Source organism: Macaca mulatta, chromosome 16 (genome assembly GCF_049350105.2).
Source record: "Macaca mulatta isolate MMU2019108-1 chromosome 16, T2T-MMU8v2.0, whole genome shotgun sequence".
NCBI lineage: Eukaryota > Metazoa > Chordata > Mammalia > Primates > Cercopithecidae > Macaca > Macaca mulatta.
In genome coordinates, this window is record NC_133421.1 from 67,089,130 (window position 1) to 67,103,933 (window position 14,804).

Genomic DNA, 14,804 nt, shown 5'->3' on the forward strand with positions numbered 1-14,804 from the left:
GAGATACTATTAAACACCATTACCATGGCTAAAATAAAAAAAGACTGATAATACCACTTGTTGGTAAGGACGTGAAGCAACTGGAATCCTCATACGCTGCTGGTAGGAATTCAAAGTGGTATAGCTACTGTGGAAGACAGTTTGCCAGTTTTTCAAAACTAAAGCTGAATATATACTTACCACAGAACCTGGCATACAATTTCTAATTATTTATCCAAGAGAATTGAAAACGTATGTCCCCACAAAGATCTGTACACAAATGTTCATATTTATTTATAATAGCCAAAAGTGAAAACAACACACATATCAATGGATTTGCTAATGGATACAAAATGTTGTGTGTGCGTGTGTGTGTATATATATATATTTATCTATAAAAAAAATTCCTTTGCCCAACATCTCGCCAAATCTGCCTGTTCTAGTAAATGCTAAGTTTTTTATTTGTTCACTTTTTTTTAACTTTGATATGATAATTGTTAGTTAGGGTCCAGCTGCTGTGAAAACTCGTCCTATGGCTGTGTTTCAGGTGTTTACTTTAATCATATCTGTCTGTTTCAAACAGTATTCTCATCTTTCTTTTTTTTTTTTTTTTCTTTTGAGATGAAGTCTCGCTCTTATCCCCCAGTCTGGGAAGTGCAATGGTGCAATCTCAGCTCAATGCAACCTCCACCTCCCGGGTTCAAGCGATTCTCCTGGCTCAGCCTCCTGAGTACGTGGGATTACAGGTGCGTACCACCACACCCAGCTAATTTTTTGTATTTTAAGTAGAGACGAGGTTTCACCATGTTGGCCAGGCTGGTCTCGAACTTCTGACCTCAGGTGATCCACCCATCTCAGCCTCCCAAAGTGCTGGGATTACAGGCCTGAGCCACGGCGCCCAGCCTCTCATCTTTCTTAGATATATGTATACACACACACACACACACACACACACACAATAGAATACTACTCAGCAATAAAAAGCCATGAATAGTTTCTATACATTCACACCACATCTCAAAACCATTAAAAGACTATGCTGGTCGAGCGCAGTGGCTCACGCCTGTAATCCCAGCACTTTGGGAGGCCGAGGCAGGCAGATCACTTGAGGTCAGGAGTTCGAGACCAGCCTGGCTAACATGGTCAAGCCCCATCTCTACAAAAATTCAAAAATTAGCCGGGCATGGTGGCGTGCACCTGTAATCACAGCTGCTTGGAGGCTGAGGCAGGAGAATCACTTGAACCTAGTGGGGAAGAGATTGCAGGGAGGTGGAGACTGCAGTGATCTGACAACGTGCCACTGTGCTCCAGCCTGGGTAACAGAGCGAGACTCTGTCTCAATAATAATACTAATAATACTAATGCTAATAATAGTAATACTAATAATACTAATAATCTGTCTCAATACTAATACTAATAAAATAAAATAAAAGCACTATGCTAAGTGAAAAAAATAAGACGCAAGTAACTGCACATGATTCCACTTAAGATGTTCTACTGGCCAGTTGCCGTGGCTTCATATCTGTAATCCCAACACTTTGGGAGGCTGAGGCATGAGGATCCCTTGAGCCCAGGAGTTCGAGACCAGCCTGGGCAACATAGGGAGACCCTGTCTCTATTAAAAAAAAAAAAAGTATTCTACTAGAATAAATCTAGAAAGGGCAAATCTAGTGACAGAAAGCAGATCACTGGTTGCCAGGGGCTGAGGTGGGGTAAGAGATTAAATAGGAAGGAACACAAGGGAGCTTTCCTGGGATGATGAAATGTCCTAGACTTCAGTGGTGGTGATGGTTACATGACTATATACTTTTATGAAAACTCACTGAACTATATAAAGTTGGTGGATTTATTGTATGTAAATTTTTACCTTAATAAAGCTGACTTAAAAAAATAACTCTTGGTCAAGTCAGTATTTTCTAGACATTTACTATTAAAAATCTGCAGGCAATTCCACCTGTTTTTTTTTTTTTTAACTCAAGTAAATTTGGAATGAATAAGTATAATAATATAATCAATAGTGGCTCATTAGCTGTAACAAATATTACATGTATACTAATATAAGATGTTATTAATAGCGGAAACTGGATGTGGATTTACAGGAACTCCCTACACTAGCTTTACAATTTTTTTTTTTTTTTTTTTTTTTGAGACAGAGTCTCACTCTGTCGCCCAGGCTGGAGTGTAATGGCACAATCTCGGCTCACTGCAACCTCCACCTTCTGGGCTCAAGCGATTCCCCTGCCTCAGCCTTCCAAGTAGCTGGGATTACAGGCACATGCCACCGTGCCAAGCTAATTTTTGCATTTTTAGTAGAGACGGGGTTTCGCCATGTTACCTAGGCTGGTCTTGAACTCCTGACCTCAGGTGATCCACCCGCCTCAGCCTCCCAAAGTGCTGGGATTACAGGCGTGAGCCACCGTGCCCAGCCTACAATTTTAAAAATAAATCTAAAACTATTCTAGGGCAGGCGTGGTGACTCGTGCCTGAAATCCCAACACTTTCGGAGGCTGAGGCAGGTGGATCTCTTGGGCCCCGTTGTTCGAGACCAGCTTGAACAACATGGTGAGATCCTATCTCTACAAAAAAAAAACAAAAAACAAAAAAAAAACAAAAATTAGTTGGGCATGGCGGCGTGTGCTTCTAGTCCCAGCTACCAGGGAGGCTGGGGTAAGAAGACAGATTGAGGCTGCACAATCAAGGCTGCAGAAGCAAGCTGTGACTGCGCCACTGCACTCCAGCCTGGGTGACAGAGTGAGATCCTGTTTCGAACAAACCAAAAACAAAAAAACTATTCTTTTTTTTTTCTTTCTTAAAAAACAAACTATTCTAAAAAGTAACAGTTTATTTTTTAAAAAGATTAATCATTGGAAATACGAACCACTTTATTTACGTGTCATATCTCTACAGGAAAAGAAGGCTATAAAAATGTGGAAATCTTTCCCCAGAAAGCTGGATCTCAATTTGCTGCAAAGGCTAAAACCAGAATGTAGTCTGTCACTAGGTGGAAATGGGAAAACATTACTGAAATTGTATGGCAATAAAAAATTTAAGGAACAGCAGGGCACCGTGGCTCATGACTGTAATCCCAGCACTTTGGGAGGCTGAGGAGGGCAGATCACGAGGTCAGGAGATTGAGACCATCCTGGTTAACATGGTGAAACCCCGTCTCTACTAAAAATATAAAAAATTAGCTGGGCATGGTGGTGGGTGCCTGTAGTCCCAGCTACTCAGGAGGCTGAGGCAGAAGAATGGCGTGAACCCAGGAGACAGAGCTTGCAGTGAGCTGAGATGGCTCCACTGCACTCCAGCCTGGGTGACAAAGTGAGACTCCGTCTCAAAAAAAAAAAAAAAAAAAAAAAAAATTTAAGGAACAATGTTCTTAAACTTAGAGAGACTGAGATCAGAATACAAAAGTTCCAAACTATTAAATTTTTTCATTTACATAAGGTGTCCCTTTGCAGAAATAGCTTCTTTGTCTTAGGGGCAAATTCAGTGTCTTTGCTCCTTTCTCTTAAATAATAATTTTATTAACCAGCAAGGCTAAGTAAGACTTTGGAGGCAGATGGCACTATAGATTTTTATTTTTTTATTTTTATTTATTTATTTATTTGAGACGGAACCTCGCTCTGCTGCCCAGGCTGGATTGCAGTGGCACGATCTTGGCTCACTGCAAGTTCCGCCTCTTGGGTTCACTCCATTCTCCCGCCTCAGCCTCCAGAGTAGCTGGGACTACAGGCGCCCGCCACCACGCCCAGCTAATTTTTTTGTATTTTTAGTAGAGACGGGGTTTCACCGTGTTAGCCAGGATGGTCTCGATCTCCTGACCTCATGATCCACCCATCTCCGCCTCCCAAAGTGCTGGGATTACAGGCGTGAGCCACCGTGCCCGGCCTATTTCTCTTTCTTTGTTTTTGAGACAGAGTCTCACTCTGTCACCAGGCTGGAGTGCACTGGTGCAATAACGGCTCTCTGCAACCTCTGCCCCTGCTAATTTTTGTATTTTTAGTAGAGACAGGGTTTCACCGTGGTCTTGATCTCCTGACCTTGTGATCCACCTGCCTCGGCCTCCCAAAGTGCTGGGATTACAAGCGTGAGCCACTGCGTCTGGCCTCAGCCTACAAGATCTTACGGTGTTTCCCGGACAGGCCTTGAACTCCTGACTTGAAGCAATCCCCCTGCCTCAGCCTCCCAAAGTGTTGAGATTACAGATGTGAGCCACTGTGCCCAGCCAGAATGCTGACTTGGAAGAGTAAAAGAAATCTCCTAACAGGTCAGAGCACTATCTTGACTGGTTCTGTACTATGTCAGCCCAAAGTTTAATACTGTACTGCATTTAGTGACTGCTCATACCGGCCAATAAAAATAAGACTTTTTCATCTATTTTGAATCAAATTAGTAGGGTAGGTGAGTTAGAGAATAAAACACACTAAAGATACTGAACTCCAACTACCCATTAAGTAACTCATGACTTTAGGGTGTAGTGTACTCAAGTCCCAACTGATGACTGACCGATAGACTAAAGAGTAGGAAAGAATCTAATATGTACACAGTTTGGACAGAAAACAAACAAACGAAAAGCGAGGGACTTTCCAGAATGGAGAAGCACAATTTTTCTTTTTTTTAACTTTTAACCCTTCCCCTCAATCCCAACTTATCTAATTATCTTCACTTTTCTCCACACATTGTTCTCCCTTTTCTCTTTATTTTATTCTATGTAGAAATGGAATTAGTGTGTTTTTAGTGTTGCTACCTCAAATCTTTTCTGGGATGCTACTAGTGAACAAAGTGGAAACTTTTTTTTTGAGACAGGGTCTCCCTCTGTCGCCCAGGCTAGAGTACAGTGACGCCATCTCCGCTCACTGCAACCTCCGCCTCCCAGGTTCAAGGGATTCTCGTTCCTCAGCCTCCCAAGTAGCTGGGATGACAGGTGTGTGCCACCAGGCCCAGCTAATTGTAGAAATGGGGTTTCACTGTGTTGGACAGGCTGGTCCCAAACTCCTGGCTTCAAGTGATCAATCCCTCGGCCTCCTCCCAAAGAGATGGGATTATAGGCGTGAGCCACAGTGTGGGGGACCCAAAGTGAAACTTTTTAAACTTAGTCCAAGACCAGAAAAAGATATACTTAATGACATGAATTGTTACATGTTTCATATAAAGAGCAAATCAAAGGGAAGGAACTGTTGCCTATAGAGTAAGGAAGCCAGGTTTCAGATCCTAGGAATTAAAAATAGACAAAATTAATATTCTGAATCGGTTTCTTATTTTGTTTTGATTTTGAGACAGCGTCTTGCTCTGTTGCCCAGACTGGAATGCAGTGGCTTGATCTCGGCTCACTGCAACCTCTGCCTCCCGGGTTCAACCAATCCTCCCTACTCAGCCTCCTGAGTAGCTGAGACTACAGGCCCACACCACTAGGCCCAGCTAATTTTTGTAATGTTTTTGTAGAGACAGAGTTTTGTCATGTTGCCCAAGCTGGTCTCAAACTCCTGAACTCAAGTGATCTGCCCACCTTAGCCTCCCAAAGTACGGGGATTACAGGCGTGAGCCACATGTCTAGACTGAAATCGGTTGTTTGAAGGTATAATTCAAAGGCAAATATATAAGTAACAAGCCCGACCACATTTTTCTCATCTTTCCCTTCTCCCAAATGTCTCCTTGGGAGTAAAATTTCATTTTTAGTTCCAGCCTCATTCTAGTGTTGTCTCTTTTTTTTTTTTCCCTGAGACGGAGTCTCACTCTTTTGTGTCCAGGCTGGAGTGCAGTGGCGTGATCTCACTGCAACCTCCCACTCCCGAGTTCAAGTGATTCTCCCACCTCAGTCTCCCAAGAGCTAGGATTATAGGTGTCCGCTACCACGCCTGACTAATTTTTTGTATTTTAGAGATGGGGTTTCACCATATATTGGCCAGGCTGGTTTTGAACTCCCGACCTCAGGTGATCCACCAGCCTCATCCTCCCAAAGTGCTGGGATTATAGGTGTGAGCCATCAAGCCCGGCCTCTAGTGCTGTTTCAGAGGGCACTAATGAAGAAGTCATTTACACTTTAAGGAATTTTAAGCTGGGCCTTAGCATCAAGTTCCACGATTGACATACAAGTACTCTGCCAGTTACTGACAACACTAGCATCCAGATCACCTGACTCCCAGTGCCAGAAATTTCCCCACAATTTATTCCACAAATATATGTTGAGCACCTACTATTATACTTAATAGTAGTGTCTACTATGTGTTACTGTTTTAGGTGTTTGGGGTACATCATTGAATAAAACATACATCCCTGCCTTTGGAGTTGACTCATTATGTTTGTGATACACAACACTAAGCATAAACCTTGACAATGATAGCATTATTACAGTTTTATAAATGGTCCTTTCTCCTATTATGTATGTGCATTTTTAAATACTTCTCTCTCCCTTTTTCTTTTTTTTTTGAGACAGAATCTTTCTCTGTCACCCATGCTGGAGTGCAGTGGTGCAATGTTGGCTCACTGCAACCTCCACCTCCCGGGTTCAAGCAATTCTTGTGCCTCAGCCCCCTGAATAGCTGGGATTACAGGCACCCACCAGCACACTCAGCTAATTCTTATATTTTTTTGTAGAGAAGGAGTTTCGTCATGTTGCCCAGGCTGCTCTCGAACTCCTAACCTCAAGTGATCCGCCTGCTTCGGCCTCCCAAAGCGCTGGGATTACAGGCCTGAGCCACTGTGCCTGGCCTCTTTTTTGTTTTTTTGAGACAGAGTCTCACTCTGTTACCCAGGCTGGTGTGCAGTGTTGCCATCTCGGCTCACTGCCACTTCCCAGGTTCAAGCGATTCTTTTTTTTTTTTTTTTTTTTTGAGACAGAGTCTCGCTTAGTCGCCCAGGCTGGAGTGCAGTGGCGCGATCTCGGCTCACTGCAAGCTCCGCCTCCCGGGTTCACGCCATTCTCCTGCCTCAGCCTCCCGAGTAGCTGGGACTACAGGCGCCCGCCGCCTCGCCCGGCTAATTTTTTGCATTTTTAGTAGAGACGGGGTTTCACAGTGTTAGCCAGGATGGTCTCGATCTCCTGACCTTGTGATCCGCCCGCCTCGGCCTCCCAAAGTGCTGGGATTACAGGCGTGAGCCACCGCGCCCGGCCTGGTTCAAGCGATTCTAATGCCTCAGCCCTCCCGAGTAGCTGGGACTACAGGCGTGTGCCACCACACCTGGTTAATTTTTGTATTTTTAGTAGAGATGGAGTTTCACCATGTTGCCCAGGCTGGTCTCAAACTCCTGGGCTCAAATGATCCATCCACCTCAGCCTCCCAAAGTGCTGGGATTACAGGCATGAGCCACTGCGCCCATTTTTTTTTTTTTTTTTCCTTGAGACAGGGTCTCACGCGCTGTCACCCAGACTGGAGTACAGTGGCAGGATCAGAGCTCACTGTAACCTTGACCTCCCAGTCTCAAGCAATACTCCTGCTTCAGCCTCCCAAGTAGCTGGGAGCTGGGACTATAGGAGAAGCCCACCACACCTGGCTAGTTTTGTTTGTTTGTTTGTTTGTTTGTTTTTTTGTAGAGATGAGGTCTCACTATTGTTGCCTGGGCTGATCCCAAACTCCTGGGCTCAAGCTATTCTCCTGCCTGGGCCTCCGGAACGCTGGGATTTCAGATGTGAGCTACCGAGCCCAGCCTAAAGTACTTATCTCCTAACACACACTCTCTCCTATGTAAGTAATCTCTTTTATCAATGGCATATCTGGGGATTCCGAGACTTAAAATAGACAAGCTTTCACAGAAACCTATAATAGGGTTAGCACCTCTCAGGCTAGAAACCTCCTTCAATATCAGCTTCCTAAACTTAAAAAACACTGAGTGTGGGAATTTTTCTATTCAACGGCAGCATGGCAGCAAACGCGGAGGAGACCCACGTTTTCAATGCCATCCTTGCACACCCCTAATTGCTAGTCTGCCTGAGCTCTTTGACATCCTCCCCTGCCAAGCGTCAGGTTCCTATCGGCCTGGGCTACACCATTTACAACCCTACATTTCACCCTCCATATTCCTTCACATTCCCTGGGGGCACTAACATCCTTCAGGCATCCCTTCCCTTCCCTGCTCAAGAAACAATTCCTCAGTAGTCACTTTTTATTGAAATAAAAGTTTGTCCCACATTTCCTAACAGGCATGTCCCAAATACAACACCTTGTCTTTGCTTCGAGGCACTTTTATTTATATCATTTGATCCTCGGGAGAATGGTGGGGGTGAGCGATCATTGGCGTGAGACCAAAAGTCTGGAGTGAAGGAGATTCTTGCTCAGGGCCAGGCCCAGGCGAGGGGACCGAGGCACCCAGGACGCACGTGAGGAGGCGCTCACTGCATTTGCACGACCCTGAGTCAGTATTCCTTTACACTTTGTGCCTTGGGAGCCTGACTCACTCACCTCACCCTAGTCCCGGCCCTGTTTTTACTGCTACCCCCTCCTCAACAGCCCCGAAAGCCATCGCAAGATCAGCCCCGGTCTCTAGCCCCCCCCAAGCACAGCTCCAGGTCCCCAGAGTCCACCTCGCTAAAGGCCCCCGCAGGTGCCACCGCCCACCCGCGCCCTTTGGGCGCTGGGGCTCCCGCCCATCGTCCCACCCCGCCGTCCAACGGGATTCCCCGTCCCCGAGCCCGCCCCCGCCGCTCCTCCTCCCGGGCACACAGCCCTCGTAGTCCCAGACGCTGTCCTCGCCTGGGGCTCCCTCGCCCCGTCGCCCCCATTCCCCTAGCCCTCGGAATGAGAAGGGGCGCCTGCTACCCCCGGCCAGAGAGGCAGTGTGTCCCTCGAATTCCTTCCAATTCCCTGATCCCTCCGCCTCTCCCTCCCTCAGGCCCAGGGCGGCGAGGGGAGGAGGCCCGGCCCCACCGCTCGGCCCAGGCTTGTTTACTCACTCACCCTCCATCCCGAGCCGCAGGGACCCGCCGCTAGGACGCATGCGCGCTGCGGCCCCACCCCTGCGCCGCGCCCCGCCCCGCGCCTCCTTTCGGCGCGTGCGCATTGACCCACCCGTATCGCGCGGTCGCACGTCGGTCATTTGCCGCCAAAAACCCGCACTGAGGAGTCCTGACGGGTGCAGCCGCCCCGACGACTTCCAAAGCGGCGCTGGCAGGGGAGGGCAAGGGCTCTGGGGAAACCTTCGCAGAGCCACTAATATTTTCCTGAAGACCCTATTCAGCGGATGCGCCATCCTCACGCGCTGGTTGCAAGCCACATCTCACTTCAGCATTTGAAGCCAACCCAGAGCACCTTCATACCGATGCTTCACCCCTACCAGTTCCCCAGACACCGGTCTATGGGCTCTAAGCCCTTTATTTATGTCTAATCTCCCTATTTCTGTCCATAGTTCTTCTAGTCACTTGGAATCAAAATTGTAGCCTTGTATCAAAATAAATCCCCACAAGACACCTACTAGTTACAAAGGTAAAAAATAGCAAATTTACAGATAAGAATCTGGCAGACACCACCTTAACAAAGTGATCAAAGTTAACATCAGTAGTCATGAGAGGTATTGTTTTCTTCTCCTTTTTTTTTTTTTTTTTTTTTTTTTTTTTTTTTTTTTTGCGGGAGTAGGGGTGGGGCGTGACAGAAGGCTGGAGTGCAGTAGCGAGATCTCGGCTCACTACAACCTCTGCCTCCGGGGCTCAAGCAATTCTCCCACCTCAGGCTCACTTCAACCTCTGCCTCCCGGGCTCAAGCAATTCTCCCGCCTCAGCCTCCCGAGTAGCCGGGAATACAGGCTCGTGCCACCACGCCTGGCTAATTTTTGTATTTTTAGTAGAGATGGGGTTTCACTGTATTGGCCAGGCTGCTGTCAAACTCCTGACCTCAGGTGATCTGCCTGCCTCGGCATCCCAAAGTGCTGAGATTGCCAGCATGAGCCACCACTCCCGGCCTCCCTCTTCTTTTTAAGGAGACAGGGTCTTGCTGTGTTGCCCAGGCTGATCTTGAACTCCAGGGTTCAAGCCGTTCTCCCACCTTGATTTCCCAAAGTGCTGGGATTACAGGCATGAGCCATTGCCCCCCGCTGAGAGGTATTACCAAGTCCCTCTCAACATGATGCGATGAGAAGCGCACAAAATCACTTCTGTGGCATTCTTGACAAATACGCGTAAACTGATTTTTTTTGTATTTTGTTTGTTTGTTTGTTTTGAGATGGAATTTCGCTCTTGTTGCCTAGGCTGGAGTGCAATGGTGCAATCTCGGCTCACTGCAACCTCTGCCTCCTGGATTCAAGCGATTCTCCCGCCTTAGCCTCCCAAGTAGCTGGATTTACAGGCATGCACCACTACACCCGGCAAATTTTGTATTTTTAGTAGAGATGGGATTTCATCATGTTGTCCAGACTGGTCTCGAACTCCTGACTCAGGTGATCCACCCACCTCGGCCTCCCAAAGTGCTGGGATTACAGGCATAAGCCACCATGCCGAGCCTGCATAAACTGAATTGAATTATGAGGAAACATCGGACAAATCCAAAATGAGAGACAATCTACAGAATAACTGGCCAGTATCTCCAAGTGTCAAGATCATGAAAGACAAGGGGTGAGGAACCATCTCAGATTGGTAGACTGAGGAGATATGACAACTAAATGTAATGTGTGATCCTGGATTGAATCCTGGTCCAGAAAAAGAACACCAGTGAGATAATTTGATGAAATTAGAATAAAATCTCTATTTTAGTTCATAGTATTTTATCAATCTTATTCCTGGTTTTAATCATTGTAATTGAGGAAGTTTGATGGACATATAGGAACTCTACCATATTTGCAACTCTAGTAAATCTGAAATTATTTCAAAATATAAATTTTTAAAATTAAAAATTAAAATGCAAAATAATACCATCTTGATTTTGATTTTGTCTCAAAGTGTTTTATTAGAAAAGCTTGTAATGTTCATTTTTTCAAGTAATCTTCATAAAAACTCTAAGAATTATGTAGAGCAACTTCAGGTTATACATCAGGTTATTCTGGCATAAAGGAGTTAAAAGACTTGCCTTACACAGATGAATAATTCTGTCAGGTCTTAAACTCAGGTTGCTGGATTCCATCCAGATTTAGTGTTCTTTTCTTCATATAAAAACTTCGACTTTGCTGTTTTTCCCTTGCCCCTATCCATTTAACTACCAAATCAAGGAAAATATTCCTTTATACTTGCAATTTACACTGGCATTCTTTTCTATTCCCGCTGCCTTCTAGATAAGTGGTTCTGAAACTTGGCTCACACTTGGGGAGCTTGAGGAGCTTTTATTTTTTGAGATGGAGTTTCACTCTTGTTGCCCAGGCTGGAGTGCAATGGCACGATCTCAGTTTACCGCACGCAACCTCCACCTCCCGGGTTCAAGTAATTCTCCTGCCTCAGCCTGCCCGAGTAGCTGGGATTACAGGCATGCACCACCATGCCTGGCTAATTTTGTATTTTTAGTAGAGACGAGGTTTCTCCCTGTTGGTTAGGCTGGTCTTGAACTCCCGACCTCAGGTGATCCGCCTGCCCCAAGTGCTGGGATTACAGGCGTGAGCCACCGCGCCAGGCCAAGGAGCTTTAATAACTACTGATGCCTACCTCCCACACCCAAAAATCTGATTAATTGATCCAGGGTATGGCCTGAGCTTCAAGAGTTTTTAAAGCATCCAGGTGATTACAATGTGTAGTGAAGTTTGAGAGGCACTGCACAACATTAATAATTGTTGGGAGAAAGACTGTGGCTTTAGCTAAGGAGAGCTGTTCAGAAGATCTGAATGTCAGGAGAGAGATTAGTGAGAGATCTGGAAACCATCAACATATTGATGGTAACTGAAGCCACAGAAGTGGACAACACTGCCTTAGGAGAGGATGCCACATAACAAGAGAGTAGATACAAAGACATTTTGACACAACAAAGTATGGTTACAAAAATATTTTGAGGTGGAAAGGAAGTTGAAGGGATTTATGCCAAAGCTGTAGATCAGAATCTGATCTACAGCCTAACCTAAGTTCCCTTTGCCTGAACCTGGGAAGTCAATACTGCAGTGAGCCGTGATTGCACCACTGCACTCCAGCTTGGGCAACAGAATGAGAACCTGTCTCAATAGTAATAACAACAATAATAATAAAAACAACTTTCCACATCACCAATAAGCGTGAGGTTCTTGGAGGAAAATTTGTTTGCCAGTTGGTTCCTACTTATTGTGATGGGAGAGTTTTTCCTGAGACCAGACCCTTTCTTAGCTGACAATTCCTGAGACATTATCAGCCAAACTTTAGCTAGCTCTTCCTCTATAATTCTTTTTCTTTTGCAACCCTTCAGGTCTTTGTCCTGTAAATTCGTAGAAAAACTTCTGGCAAGTGGTCAGCAACTGGACCTTTGAAAAACAGTATAATCACCCCTGCCCCACTCCTTCCAGCCCCACCCCCAGGCAGTTAATGGGAGAAGGGAATAACTGTGTCACTCCTGGCTTCCAGTTGCTCATCTTGCTTTAAATTGGAGGCCTCTGGGGCTGAAAGAAACTGGACAAAGTGTGCTGAGTAGCCTAATAGGGCTGGTTCTTTTTCTGAAAGTTCCCTATTGCAGAAAAATAAAATTATGTGTTTAATTTTTGAAACCTGATGCCTGATTTGCCTTGGCAGCTATTCTCCTGGGCTTGGCCCAGAGTCCAGCAACCCTAGTATACTGATTAATACCAGCTCAACTTGCTCCCTGGAGAAGAAGAGAATTATTTACTTGACCATTTTCTTAAATCCTTTTTAATTTGCTTATATTTTAGCATAATCTTCTTGGCTTTAACATGCTACATCTTTGACCACTGGGCCCGGCAAAGCCTTAGGGAAGACTGTTCTGCTCTGTATACTCACATCCCCATCACAAAGCAAGATTGTGTTCAAGCCCGTGATTAGAAATGACATGTCACATGCTCTAGTCCTTCTGGGAGTTCTAAGTGTACTTTCGTCCCCTGCTGGTCCTCAGGCCACTGGTAGAAAGGGAAGGAGATGATGCTTCTCAGAATTCAAACAGAGCTCTCTGCACTAGTATTCTTGCCTTCCAACCTCAGCCCCCTTCGGACAGTGACCCCTTGGCCTGTTGTGCCCCTCCCTTGTAATGCCCACAGAGATATCAAATAGCAATTTTCAGAAGGGACACAGCAGACTGAGGAAAGGCTGGGCCCCAGACAGTCCCTGACAGGGAAGTGTAAACACAGCTGTGGAGATGGGAGCAAACCATCCTCCCTCCCCTCAGTTCCCACCCAGAAGCAGGGAAAGGCCACCCTGCCACGAAGAAACAAACAAGAAAACAAAGCAAAGCACAACCCAAAAGTTGCACGAAGGTCACCAGAAACTGGGGCTGCTGCCCAGGACTTGGTGGGGCCTGTTGAAGTGCCAGACCCCTCCCTGAATACTTAGAGGTGAAGTCGGCTCCAAAGCAAGTTGAGGTCTGGACATTACAGAGCCTGGAAACAGGGCTCAGTTTTTGAAGCCTCTCCACTCCCGGACACTTTGTCCTCTGATCGCAAAATCCTAGCTGTCTGCCTTAGGTACTTAGCTCCTGACCCCTAGTTGCTTAGGCATCATAATAATGAATTCAATTCAGCAAGTAAGAACAGGCCCATAATAAACCCTTGTCCGTGGCTGTTACAAGTTTAAACTCTGAGCCTCTAAGCCAAAATATCAGAAAGGGCTTCCACAGTCTTTGTTAATCACAAAATAAATAATTCCAGCAGGAAGGAACTTTCTCTTTTGGGCACTCATTTGGGTGGAAGTCATGCCTTGATTTGCACATACCCTCAAGGCTCCAACCCCACAGCTAGCATGAGGCTGCTGGTTCTTGCTGTCAGCACAGTTAATGCAGGGTCTTGATCCCTAAGGACGTGCCTTTGGCACAGCCCTGCCTGGGAACTAGCTCTGATCGGGTGGACAGCTAATGAGCTGTGCTTTCTTTCTGGCCATTAGGGTCCTCAACTGTGAAAATGAAATGGCAGAACAAGAGAAAATGGTAACAGCTTTCAAATACTGAGTATTTACTATGTGCCTGACACTGTCCTGAGAGCTTTATACAAATCATCTGATTTCATATGAATCAGCAATATTCTTATTCCCACTTTATAGCTGAGGGTTTAGAGAGATTCTATAACCTGCCCCAGGTCATCCAGCTGGTAAGTGGTATGGCCAGGATTTGGGCTCAGTTATTCTGACCGCCCCAATCAATGCTCTGAACCACTCCACTATACCGCCTCCCTTCTCTGAGGTCTTTTAGCTCTGACATCATGATTCTGGATTTTCTCCATTGCTTTCTGCTCTCACCAGTGGTGCCAGAAAGAAAATGTGTTTGGGACTCCAGTCTGCAAGTCCAGAGGAAAACACCTCCTGAAAGTTAAGGAGCTCCTTACTTCCTCTGTACTGGAGATGCCAATCAAAGCTGGACACTTGACAGACCCCCACATCAACAGGGAACATACAGCCTGTGTAGAAGACAAACAAATCCTAGCCAGACAGGAAAAGGGAGTTTCCCTTGGTTCTGTGACTTCCCCTTCTCTCTTCCCTATCAGCAGGGTCCCACACTGGTGATGCTATGGCCTTTTGAACCCTTCTGTGGCTAGGATGAAACACCAGGCTACAGAGACACTTTGGGAGCAAGAGAAGTGGCCACTGTATTCACAGTACACACATCTACAAATTATATCCATGATACTGTATGTAAAGGAGCAAAAATAAATCACATTTATTTATACATTTAACAAGTTGCTTTTAGCATTTATATTATCACTAGACATTGCACTGGGTAGGAATCCCATGTAATCCTGGCAAAATGCCTGGGAGTCAGGTATTATACACATTTTACAGAGAAGAACACTGAGGC

At 45.7% G+C, this 14,804-nt stretch overlaps 1 protein-coding gene across 14 annotated transcripts in view; it reads right to left on the reverse strand.

Moving 5' to 3' along the window:
- Nucleotides 1–8,904, reverse strand: part of EZH1 (enhancer of zeste 1 polycomb repressive complex 2 subunit) — a 45,434-nt gene extending 36,530 nt beyond the window's left edge. For 13 of the 14 annotated variants that reach the window (XR_013405745.1, XM_077968989.1, XM_015119723.3 and 10 more), the window contains exon 1: nt 8,874–8,904. Coding sequence is in view for 1 of the 14 variants with exons in the window: in XM_077968989.1 (XP_077825115.1) it covers nt 8,874–8,880 (7 nt within the window). In the remaining 13 variants the exon portion in view is untranslated. 14 annotated transcript variants of the gene reach the window in all.
- Nucleotides 8,905–14,804: the final 5,900 nt, after the last annotated feature.